Source organism: Falco naumanni, chromosome 4, assembly GCF_017639655.2.
Source record: "Falco naumanni isolate bFalNau1 chromosome 4, bFalNau1.pat, whole genome shotgun sequence".
Classification (NCBI taxonomy): domain Eukaryota; kingdom Metazoa; phylum Chordata; class Aves; order Falconiformes; family Falconidae; genus Falco; species Falco naumanni.
In genome coordinates, this window is record NC_054057.1 from 65,607,601 (window position 1) to 65,620,161 (window position 12,561).

The 12,561-nt window shown below is 54.7% G+C and overlaps 1 protein-coding gene across 4 annotated transcripts in view; it reads right to left on the reverse strand.

Annotated features, from left to right (window-relative positions):
- CSNK1G2 (casein kinase 1 gamma 2) overlaps window positions 1-12,561 on the reverse strand; it is a 46,386-nt gene that overhangs the window by 12,545 nt on the left and 21,280 nt on the right. For all 4 annotated transcript variants that reach the window (XM_040591248.1, XM_040591250.1, XM_040591249.1 and 1 more), the window contains one exon: window positions 3,417-3,913. In XM_040591248.1, the coding sequence (XP_040447182.1) occupies window positions 3,417-3,603 (187 nt within the window). In that variant the 5' untranslated portion in view covers window positions 3,604-3,913. The remainder of the gene's footprint in view (window positions 1-3,416; window positions 3,914-12,561) is intronic.

Below are 12,561 nucleotides of genomic sequence, written 5' to 3' on the forward strand. Positions count from 1 at the left end.
TGGGCTCATTTTCGACCTTTCTGGTTAATGACTGGGTTTTCATCCTTTCCGCCTGTCCCAGCCCACCCCAAAGCACCACTGAGGAGCTGCTATGAGATGCCTGCTCCAACGAACCCTCACCGCGAGCAGAACGTGCTGGCCTGGCTCCCGGGGGCACAGGGAGCTGGCAGAGGCAGCGGGCTGCAGGCTCCTGCCACTCGGCTGTAGCCCAGTGCCAGGGCACATGAGCCATCAGCCACGCTCCAGTCACCCCTGCTGCCACCAGCTTCCTCCTGCCTTGTGTTTTAAAGGGCAGCATCCAGCTCTGGCACAGATGGGCAGGGGGGAGGCTCAGGGGGCTGCAGGCTGCGGATGCTGCCCAAGGCTGTCTTTGGAAAGTCCCAGGAGGAGCTGGGCTGGCGCTTGGCCACTGCTGCAGACTGGCCAGGGGAGAAATAAGCTGGCTGGGGCATGGTGCCCTGCCCGGCCCAGGGTGAAGCACCAGGACAGCATGACCAGGAGGTAACAGGACCCACCACCTGCACAACCTAAACCTGCCCCTCGGTAATCCCCAGGCAGCTTCCCCCCAGATCCCATATGCCAGAGGGCTGGGGCAGCCACTTCGCTCCAGCTCCCAGCCCAGCTCTCCAGTCACACTCGTACAGGGAGGAACGGGCCAGCAGTGCCACCTGACTGGGAGAGGGGCTGGCACTACGTCTGTGTATCGCCCAGGATGCCAAGGCCAGCATGAACACAGAGGTGTAGGATCCAAGCATGGCCCTGGCAGCCAGGAACTCCTGCCCAAGTCATTCCCCTTCTGGCTTCCCACAAATGCCTTATGCCAATTTTTTAAAAAATTTTATTTTTAAACAAATCACTTTTGGTTTTGGACACCTCTGTACCTGGGAGGACACTTGTCTCTATCTGAGGTGGCTGAGCTGAGGCACCCAGAAGGACAGATCAGCACCTGCCTTTTGGTGCAGGGGTGAAATTGGCAAAGTATCACCTGTTTCAGGAAGACGTTGTCCTCCACCTCCCACTGCTGGGAGCTGGAGGAGTCACCTCCTAGCATGTTTTTGCAAGATCTGGCTTTTAGGGAAGAAAAAAGTCCAAAGAAGATTTGGGAACTTTTAAACACAGCTACACTTTGACCTCTGCAACAGCCTGCCTTGAGGACCAAATACTCCATTCCCAGGGGAAAATTGAGCAACAGCCGGGGAGCATCCCTGCTCATGCCACCACTTCACAGCAGGATCCCTCTGGTCCCTTGCCATTCATCTGCACTTGGAGGAATCCCTACATTTTGTGAAGTCCTGAAAGCATTCCTGAGCCCTGACGCAGCTCTGAGGCACACCTAAGGAAGAGAGATGTGATTTTAGGAGAAAAGCCACATAGCTGTGGCTTCCACTACTGCGATGAGATCGTGTACTCAGGCCTTTACCAAGTTATGGCCAGGCACTACAGGGTGTGACAGGGCAGGAAAACCATGTGAAGGGACTAGAAGCTTCTCTTGCTGGTGGCAAGGACAAACTCTCGCAGCGAGAATCGACCGCTCCAGAGCCCAAGAGCTCACTGCTTGCCATGAGCAAACTAAGCCCAACTGCTCTGAGGTCCCTGCAGCAGCTCTGCTCTGAATGACCCGGCGTGCCAGTTTCACAGACACTCCTGAGATCTGCACAAGACTCGTGTCCACCTCAGTGCTGTCCCCAGAAAGTGACGGGGAGGCCAAGGCAGGGGGTCACACCAACCCCCCGTGTTGAGCATGCCAGACAAAGCAACGGCCACAGCCCCAGTTGTATCAGACTCCTGCCTAGAGCACATTCTGGGAAGACAGCTTGCCCAGAAGCACGCCTGCTGCGGGATGTTCACTGGCAAGCAGGGAAAAGGAGGTGGAAGGACACAAGTAGACCCTGCACAGGTCAGAGCCGTGCCAGCAGGGAGGTGCTGGCAGCAGGAGGTGCAGCATTCCCAGGGGGTGTCCAGATCCACCTGGGTACTGAAAGAATCAGGTAGTGAAAGGTACAGCAAAATCCCCAAAATACTTCTCCTACAACGCCTGGGTCTGGAGGAAGGATCAGAACCCTTCACAACACCGGGAGAGACAGACCCTCGAGGCGCTGCTGAACGCGGGAACCACTTGGCTGGATTTTAAACACAGCGTTTTCCCAAGCTCTGCAATTAAGTGGCGATCCCATCAGGGAGTTCAGGAACAGGACGATTTAGCCTGGCACCAGCCAGTCTGTCACGCTGGGAAGAGCTAACATTAACTCCCCACAGACAGAGGCGGCACAGCGAGGTGGGTGAACTCACCCCCACCCTCCGTGCGGGTGCCTGAGCCGGAGCTGCCACCAGCGCCTCCCACCTCCTGCTCCTTTTGCACGCAAGCAGCCTGCCGAGATGACCACATTCACTGCAGGTTTAGCTCAGACCTTGGTTTGAAAAGGCACTGCTTAAAATACCAGGGAGCAACGAGATCTACGGCTGTCAGAGGCTCCCAGCCTGCTCCAGGGCCCGGCTCCTTTCCCTCGTCCTAGGGCACGAGCCCTTTCCCAAAGCACTCGCTGCCAAGGCCGACGCTCTGCCTGGCAGAAACTCCATCAACACGTCCAACACGCATTCCTGGAGACATCCAAGCTGCACTGTTGGCACAGCGGTACCTGGCACTGCCAGGCCTCTCCCAGCTGCCTGATGCCAACCGAAGAGTTAACAGCTTGCTGAAAGCCTCCTGGGGCACGCAGAGTCCTTGGGAGAGGAGCAAGCTACCCACCCTCTAAACAAGAGTTTGCTTGAACTGTTTCCTGATAAACTTGGTTCAAAATGCAAAGCCACCATGGAAGGTGCTTGGATTTTATTCAGGCCTTTCTCTCTCCCATGCATAAAATTTTAGGAGAGTCTCAAAACCACCAGTTTCAACAAACGGAGAATCTACCCGGCTTAAAATACTGACTCTCTTCCCCAGCAGGGCGAACACCCCACAGGCCCCCATGCTCCATCCGCTCTCCCGAGGCGCGTGGTGCAGTGGGAGGGCAGCACCCTGTGAAACGTTACTCACCAAGTGTTCCCGGACTGGGGGACACACGCAGGCCTGCACGGCCCAGCACCGCTTCCAACAGACAGGGCTGAAGTGTAATGCTCTCCCTGACAAACCCGAAGGGCAACAGGTATGGGGAGGAGATGGGAAAATACTTCTGCCATCAGCCCTTTGGGCTGTGATGGGCTTTGAAAGATCAAGCACAGCTTGAAGGGGCTGAGGAAAAGGAAACTGAAGGAAGCAAGGGCTACCTGCAACGTGCCGTGCTTCAACACTGTACGGCCGGTCACCACCTTTGGTGCTGACAGTCACAGGCATGTGCCAGCTCCTCCTGCTGCAGGAGGTGGGTACCAGGGCAATCCCTGCACAAGTAGGTACAGCAAGGACAGAAGACAACCCTTCTCACCTAGACGGAGCTCCCCGAAATTGCCGCATCCAATCTTCTTGCCGACCCGGAAGTTGGGACCCACCATTAAGACTCCCGAGTTGGTTCCAGCACTCCGGCTTCCATGACTGCTCCTTCCTCCGCCTGTCTTGGACATTCTTTTACCTTCCTCCAGCTCCCCTTTCCCTCCTCTCTTATCAAAATCCATAAGTTTGTGATACCCCGGCCTCTCCACGGTTACGCTGCTGCCATACAAATCCCAGAGCTGCCGAAAGTTGAGGGGTGAGGAGGAAAGAAGCAGGGCTCTTCTTGGTTAATACACCATCACGGTGAGCGATGGGAGAGTGGGGCGTGGAGAAGAAGGGGTAAGTGGCCACCCGCAGGTGCTGGGCTACTGAAATGTTAGTGCTTTCCAAGGTCCCGCCGGGATTGTCATCATCGCCTGTTACACGGAGTTCTTTGGTGGAGAGAACATCCTGCAGAGAGGGTCCTCCCAGCGTGGCTCCTCAGTCTCCCAGCTGTGGAAAGGAGAGGAAGAAAATTAGCACGAGGAACCTAGGAGGCAGAGGACAACAGGGGTCATGGGCTCCAGGCTCCTGCCCCCCGGATAACTCCCGCAACGATGAAGGGTGCCACAAGTGAAGGGTGGGAGAAGCTGGGGTTATCGGGACCGTTGCAGGGTGCCCCACGTCTAAGATGCTGGCATAAATAAACAGAAGTCTGACCACAGCGGCAGGCAAAATACTTGATGAGCACCCTCCAGATCCGAGCCAGCGGAGAGTCACACAGGGAGAACAATGTCCCCAGGAGGAAGGGCTGCTGGCAGCAGGGAGACCTTCGGAGGCACCAGCCAAGGTGCTTGGGGCCAGACTGCCGCTGGTCAGACCCAAGAGCCCCCAAGAGCGGAGGACACACGTTAACCACTGCGTTACAGGGCAAACCACGCCAGGCGTGCAGTTTCCTATGAACTGAAAAGAGGATATTCTCCCCAGGCGGCTGCCTGCTGGGAGGGTCCCTGCGGGTCCAGAGGTTGTGGCCAGCTGAGTCAGAGCACTTCCCCCCAGCACCAGCCTCCGCTGCGGCTGGGCCTGGACTTTTGTGCCAGCGATCCTGCGCCAGGACGCGTGGGAGAGGACCCTGTTTCTAAGCAGCTGTACGTGTGTGTGGAATGACCACACTCAGGGCTCCCATGACAGCCTGCCCAGGTCTGCCACAGACAGTGGCAAACAGGAACCCAGGACTGACTGACACCCTGCTTACCTCCACAGCAAGCTCCCGATTGCCGTCTCTTCCTCCTCTGCTCTCGCAAACAAACTTTGATTTTAATTGCAAAGCTCGGAGCAAGGCACAGTGGCCAGCAGGGCTGCTGGCTACACCTGGGCAAAAGCTGCCGTGACACTTGCTGAGAGTATCTGATGGCTGTGGATGCTTGTTCGCTCAGAGGTTGTGCAGCACCTTGCCTACCTTGTGTGCAGCTCCCAGCACTTCCCAGTTAGGCTGGTGGGAAGCCCCATGCTGGTGGACAAACTTGGGGTTCTCCTCAGCCCCCACAAACAGGCAGGACTCAGCTCAGCCCCTCAAACCAGGGAGGTCCTTCCCAAGTGCACACCCCTGCTCGTTGCAGGTGGGTCTGACTAAATGGCCTTTAAAAGGTCCTTTCTGACCCAAACTATTCTGTATTACACAAGCCCCCACCATGCAGCTGATGGTGTTCACACAGGCACAGCTCCACACCGAGGGGAGATCAGCCCCTCGCTCCCTCCTGGAGGGGCAGGGCAAGGACCATCGAGCAGCTCCATGCCCAGGGAGCCACGTTCCCAAGAGGGAGCCACGCTCTCCCTCCATCCAGGACTCCCACCAGAGCTGCCTGGGGGAGGTCAGGCTCGGTCCCTCCTCACAGGGATGCCCATATGGAAGGAAGACAGAGCATGCCAGGAGCAGGACAGCAAGGAAGCTAAACATGGGCTGGAAAGCACAGAGTCAGGCAGGGGCTGGGTGCACAGTGGGAGGCCACGTGAGACTGGCAGACTGACACAAGCACGCACTGCCTGCTTCCCCCCAGCGCTCATCCTAGAACCACTGAACGGTTTGGGTTGGAAGGGACCTTAAAGATAATCTCGTTCCAAGCCCCCTGCCATGGGCAGGGACACCTCCCACTAGACCAGGTTGCTCAAAGCGCCATCCAGCCTGGCCTTGAGCACTGCCAGGGATGTGTTTCTGGTTTTGCTCCCAGCTCAGCCCTTGCTGCATTTTGAGCAGCCGAGCTGGGAGGCAGCTCTCACCCCTCCCTGCCCACCCCCAGCCCCATTCCCCCTCTCACCACCTTCCTCCAAGCCTCTCCGGGCTCCCGTGACACCCACCAAGAGCCCTTGCTGCTGTGGCCTCATTACCTGAGGGTTAAACAAGCAAACCCCCACCCCTCCAGCACTCAGACTTCAGGAAATGAGCACACTGCAAGTCCTGACGCTTGGCCAAACCCCGTAAAACTTTTTATTGGCTCTCAATAGCTATTAATAACAAAAAAAGGTTTCTTGTGCTAAAGGGTGCATGGGGGGAAATGGGGGAGGGTCTAACAGCAATAGAGGGAAAAGACACCCGAGCCAAAGCTCAGCATGGGGGAAGGACCAGCCACATAAGGGTCTGTGGACAAGGGAGCTGCTCCCTGGGGCTGCCCCGCTCCCAGTCCTCACCTGACACGAAATCCTCACCAGGGACCACCACACCGTCCACAGCATCCCAGCAAAATGCTGCTGCTCTCCAGGAGGAACTGGAGCTGCAGGTACCAAAGGTGCAGGGTGCTGGTCCAGCTCCTTGGGGCTGTCGCGGGTGCATGACGCCCATCTGTGGGACCTGCCCGTTCAAGTACTGGGGAACAAGACTTACACGTGGGATGCGAGCCCCTGCCTTCCCCTGCAGGCTCTGTCCTCCAGCCCACCACCTCTGGAGCATCACCGGAGCACAGCAGCCCAGGCCACCCCCAGCAGTCCAACACCTAGGGACTATCCTGCTGCACCTGGCACCTCTCGACCGAAGGAAACTGAGGCACACAGAGCCTTCCAGCTTCCCCAAAGGCAGGCAGCCGCTGGCTCCTGCCCTGACGCTACCTTCCCCTGGCAGCCAGCAGGCTCTGTCCCGTGCCAGCAGGAAGCGAGGTGGGAGCGGCAGTGGCGCAGGGCTTCCCTGCGCTTTGTTCTCCCCTAGCCCCGAGCACACATGGCTGACACGTGATATCCTGCTCATTCTTTGCTCCCCCAATAATTTCCGCTCGGGGTTCGGTGCATTGACGGTGCCCTCCTGCCCGGCTCACACTTCTTCCACCTCTGCCGGCCTCGTGCAAGGACGCCAGAGAGCCATTTCCCCCACAACTTCCCAGAACTGGCGGCAGAGCACAGCTCTGCCCAGGCACCTCAGGAGCCACCTTCCCGGACGTGGCTCCAGCCACGCACTGGGGAAGGGGAGGCAGCCGGCGATGCGTGGGCCACGGTTTCATACCCCGTTCTCATTTTGAATCAGACCTTTATGTTCAGTCCCAGGGGATTTCAGGCCCAGACTGTTTGCACAGTCAGGCGGCCGACAGCCAGAGCTGAGGGAGCTCCAGCCCCCGCGCTTGGGATTATTTTTTTTTTTTTTAAAGTTATGGGCCAGTCTCTGCAAGTTAATTTCAGACAATGGAGTGCAACAGAGCCCTAACAGAAGAGAAAAATAAATACAGTTTCCTGCGAGCACTGGGAGACTGTGCTGTCTCCCCTGGCTGACAAACACAGGCAGCGGTGTAGCATGACTCTCCAGCCCTGCCTGCACAGCAAGCCCCTGCCCCGGGAGCAGCCCTCCCAAAGAACCCAGCTCCAAAAGCCCAATTTCAGGCACCTAGGCCGGGGCGATGACCAGCGAGGCCACCGCAGCGACGCCCGCGCTGGGGCTGCGTGCCAGCCGGCTGCCGCACTGCAATTCCCCCTTTCCCAAAGCTGGGCGGGCAGAGCAGCAGGAAGCCACGTCCGTGTGAGTCAGGCCAGGGTAAGTGATGCTCCTTCAAACTCTGCCCACCAGCCTCCCCCGTGGGTGCGCCACTGGAGCTGAGGGCTAAGAGGGATCTATTTTTGCATCTGAAAAGCGCCAAGGAGAGCGATGGCTCTCTGTACCTTGGTACAAAAGCAGGACCCACCTCTCTGTGCAGTGTCAGTGACTGGTCAGGTTTCCCATTCTGTGCCATAAAGAGACCTCTAGCCTTTAAAATTGAGAACAACCTAATTAGAAACAGAAACCTTTGGTAAAATCCCAGGACTCCCACTGCTCTGGAGCAAACAGCCCTGCAAAATCTGTGTGTGTTAAAACACAACAGCTTCTGGATGAGCAACAGGGACCCTGGGTCCTGCCACCCAGCGTACCAGCATCATGGGGAAGATGTCTCTGATAAAACTGATGGCACATTGTTGCATTTTGAACAGGAATCCTAACCCAGAAGGTCACATCGAGGCAAGCAGCCTCAGAAAAGCACCTTCTAGGCTGGATTTGTTGGCCTGGTATCAAATCTGATACAAGACGAGATTAAGAAAACTGCTTTCTCTCTTTGAGGGAGAAGGGGGATGAATAAGAAAAGAAAATATAAATAGGCTTGAAGTTTGGTAGAATAAATTCCAAAGCAAGCTGTGGGTGAGCACTGCCGTGCAGTGTTTGCAATGCAAGTGCTCCAAGCCAAGGAACCTGAAAGTGAAATAAGCTGCAAACAAGTGCAAGTAACTTCAGCACCTCCCCAAAACAAAACCATAAAAACAATGAAAGTACCATAAAGGGGGCTAAAATACACTCAAGCAATCATCTGAAACCCAAAGAAGGGGTTCATGACATTTTTTTGAAATAGTGAGTTGCTTTTATTTGCCATCTGGTTTTAAGTATGCCAGGTCTGCTCCAGTCACATTTACAAGCTTTTCCCTGCAGTCATGAGGGTGAGAAAAAAGGGCTTGGGGGTGGGGGGTTTTTGGTTGGGTTTGGTTTTTAGAGGAAAAAGCTACAATTCTAGTGCCAGTTCTTGTCTCTGAGACCTGTGACTTGGGCTGAAATATCAAGACTCGGGAAATTTCCGGCCACATTTGCAAGCACAAAATACTGATAAGTTGTATTTATTTATTTATTTTAGATTTCTTTCCTGTATAGCGAAACCTTGTGGCTGCCGAGAATGGACTTGTACCATACCATCTGGGGCACATTGTTCTAGGCCCTTTATACACACACAGTGTTCCTGCCCAAAAGAGGTTACAATTAAATGGGGCAAGACAAAAGAGGGGAAGAAGAGGAAAAAAATAGCATCCTGGAGCAGGGCAGTGACTGGTGAAGGTCAGGGAGCAGGTCTGTGGCAATGCTCAGAACAGATTCCAGGTGTCCTGGACCAAACGGCACCCGCCGGCGGATGCGGTGCCGCTACCAGCCACAGAGGCTCGACTGTCCCAAGCCCTGATCTCTAGCAAGCCTTTGGGATGGTTCCTTGAAGCCAGTTTCCTTATGTACTGTGTGCACTTTGCAAGAAGAGAAACACAGCTGCATCCAGATGAAAGAGAAAGGAACACTTCTTGAGAGCACAAAAAAAGAAAAGCCCTTGACACTACGCAGCTCCAAGTACAGATCACTGCCAATTAAAAGCTAAAAATAATCACAAACACCCTGATGTCCCAAAGGATGACCCATCAGCTGGCTCCCAATGCAAAAATCCAAATCAAAAAGCAACTGGTGGCCTTACACAGCTGAAAAGAAAACCCAATAAATTTTAAAGTTTAAGAGGCAGATGAAATCTTAGCTTACAAGGAGATCAAAAAGTCTTAAAACAAAGCAAGATCCAACATCTTTAAAGCAAGCTGCAGACAGTCCCAGATGATGTCTACAAAGGTCTGTAGTTAAAAATGTATTCCAGTCTTCCGTGCCGGCAGCCAACCCTGCTCATGACTAAACGGGAAAAAGCTGTGCCATGACACAGAGGTTTCCCAAAATGAGGGGTCATGGAGAGTCTCACCAGGCTTCCCACAGGAGACCCCTGTAATGGGTACGGTCAAGCCAGAGGTGGGAGCGGAGGCACCGGAGGGACGTGGGGCAGTTCCCTCCTCCGGTGGGAGGACAGGAGAACTGGGGCGTTCTGATGCAGGCACCCTCCGAGGACTCAGCAATGAGAAAGGCAATGGGCTGCTGGAAGCTTCTAGGCAGCCTGCAGACACTTGAGCTCTACCCAAGTGCATGGAGACCAGCCTCCACACACCATGGCGGTGCTGCTGGGGCCCTCTCCATCTGGCCCACAACCCACATGAGGCCTCCAGAGACCCAAGACAAGCAGGACAACTCTTGGTTCTCATGCACAGCTCTTGACGAGGGGCTTTCCAGGTCAAGCAGGCTCTGGAGGGGAACAACTCATCTGAGGCATGAGCAACTATAGAATGAGAAACAGATGCTGAAAGGGGCAAAAAAAAAAAAAAAAAAAAAAAAAAAAATGTTCATTCCAACCTAATGCTGTGAACTGTAGCAGGATGAAAGGTCCTCCTAGGATGGAGGTTTGTGCCCATACCTGCATCCTCCACTGGGCCACCATGCCCACGTATGCCGGTGGCAGTGGGGAGCAAAGGCCCATGCAGGCTGGAGGAACAAGACAGAGCCTTGTGGACAAAGGCTGTGCCAGCTACTCCAAAGGACAGGGACTGGCCATGAAGTCACCTTCTCCCACCACCTTTTCTCTGGATCGAAAGGAAAAACCTTCTGGAGTGTTCCAGTGCAGCAGAAACCTGTCACGCTGGGTCTGCAGTATCCTGTGCTCCACAGGGCTGGCTGAGGTCCTTCCTCTGGGCTGAAGCTCGTCACTTCTGCCCTTTCGACAGCAGAAAGCTTTGAGGAAAAGCCTGCCCATACAGCCACCACAAAAGGGAAATCCAGTGGATTTTCCAAGATGTAAAAATAATGCAACTACTTCTCACGTTCTGGAAATTTTGTGCTCAGGCCAGATCTGTCCAAGCCCAACGCTAGCATTTGTTGCAGGACAGCCAACGTGATCAGTACAAGACAACCTGTACGGAGTGACAGCAAGCACATACACATGCGTAAAGACCCAGCATGACCCACTGTTATTTAATTGATGTTTAAGAACAAACTACAAGCAAACTGGAACTAGGCCACCTTTACAGTGAGGGGGGAAGCATTCACATACCTTTGGCAGCAATTTAACTTCACAGGCTCAAAACTCCTCTCTTCCACACACAGCGCAGAGCTCTAAAGCCAGGGAGTGCCTCACCCCCAGCCCCGCAGCAGTAAGAACCCACTCCCCAGCCCGCCTTTCTTCCCCTTCACCTCTGCACGCACACACACTGCCACAGCCGTCAGCCTGGTCTGAGACAGCTGTGTCGGACGCTGTGATAAACCTGGTCCTGCTGCTACTTTGCAGAGACAGCACCACGCTCCAGAGCATGCTGCCAAGCTCCCTGTGACTCAAGCCTTAACATTTATGAGAAAAATCCATGCTGGGTAGATTTTTAAGGAAAAAAGACAATTGGTGGGAGAGGTTTTTTTGCCTTTTTTTTAAATGAAGATTTCTTCCAAGACTTGGACTTGGGCAGTTTACAGCAGCCTTTTGCTTGGACAACATGAAAGCCATAAGCTGCAAGTGTAAGCTCCTCGCCCTGTCTTGTGCTGCTGGGCTCCAGCAACACAATGGGCTCCAGAGGCATCTCCTGAGCTTCCTCCACCCCTGGACACGCACCTCTCCTCCAAGCCAGACACAGCAGCTCACCAGCAGCTCCTTCCCACAGCAGACATGCTGAAGAGATATCCTGACCCCTGTCCAGGGGAGTTTCCTCCATGAGCTGGAGAGGCAGTGGGGCTGTGCAGCACTGAGCTCGCTCCACCTTGCACCTTCACCAGCTACAGCTCCAGTCACGAGAGCAAACCGCCCAGGACAGCAGAACATTCCTTATGACAAAGGCAAACTGGCTCATTATGGCCCAGTTTCCTACCAATCCCTCAAAAATAAAAAAAAAAAAAAAAAAGAGGAAATTTGAGTGCTTTGACTGAGGAACTCTAGGTACCTGGCAGAGAAGGGAGTTCTGGATGTGAGCATCTGACCTGCCACAGCACAGGAGAGTTGTGCCAACCTCATCAGGATGGAGGGCTGGCTGCGTCTCACAGACAGCCCCTGCGGAGGAGTCGGAGCAGCAGGGTAGAGGTGAAGGGGCCTTTGTCCTGGGAAATCCCTCAAAAATCAGGAAGTCCTGAAAGCAGCTGCTTTGCTACCAACGCACGATGTCTGCGCAGTTTCTGCGGATCACAGCCACAAGAACATCATCCCCTGACCCCAGCAGGGTCAGGTTAAGCAGAGATGGCATCCAGGCCTCCTTGCAAGCTCCAACGTTTGTCCCAGCTTACAGTGAGGTGGGAGCCAGCACAGCTCTGTTTACTCTGTTTCCTCCTTTGTGCGTTCATGTTGGTGTCAGCACAACAGGAAGCTCTTGTTAAATAGTTCGTTACTTAACTGCTGATGCAGAGCCACTGGGGAACCCAGGCGTAATGTGCAGCGTGTTTCGAGAGGTGGGGGAGCCTCACAGTTCAAGTTCAGGGCTTTGAGAATTTGAGAGCTCGCAGCTCTGCCACCGCCTCCCTGATGATTTGGGCATGTACTGACTTCCCGGCCCTTCACATCCCGGCCATTACACTGGGATACAATTCCCCTGCATCTGCCTCGTCCATTTGATGTCCCTGGGGAGATGCTTGGCTCTTTCCCAGCTTTGGAACAGTGCTGAGTGCTCAGCAACCTTCCACCCTGCCTCCTCCAAGGCTTCCTTCAGAGAAAGGACGAGAACCCTTTAACTACCCAAAGAAACTCCCCACCAAGCAGCAACACCATCCCATGAAATCCACCCACCATACCTGCACTGCTGCTGCCCACGCGCAAGGTCACCGGCCTGCTGGTGGCAAATATCCAACGGTCACAAATGGGCTTTTTGGATCCTCACATCACACCCACCAGCCTGCTGGGCCCAAGGAGCAGCCCTCACCCGAAGCCCTACAGCCCATCTCCCCGACTGCTTCTCAGAAGCTGTCGCATCCCTCGTTGCACAAACACGGACACCGGTTCACGTCTATACAGTGCTATCAGACTGAGTCATCGATTACACAGCAGACACAGTCCTATCACCATGGTCAC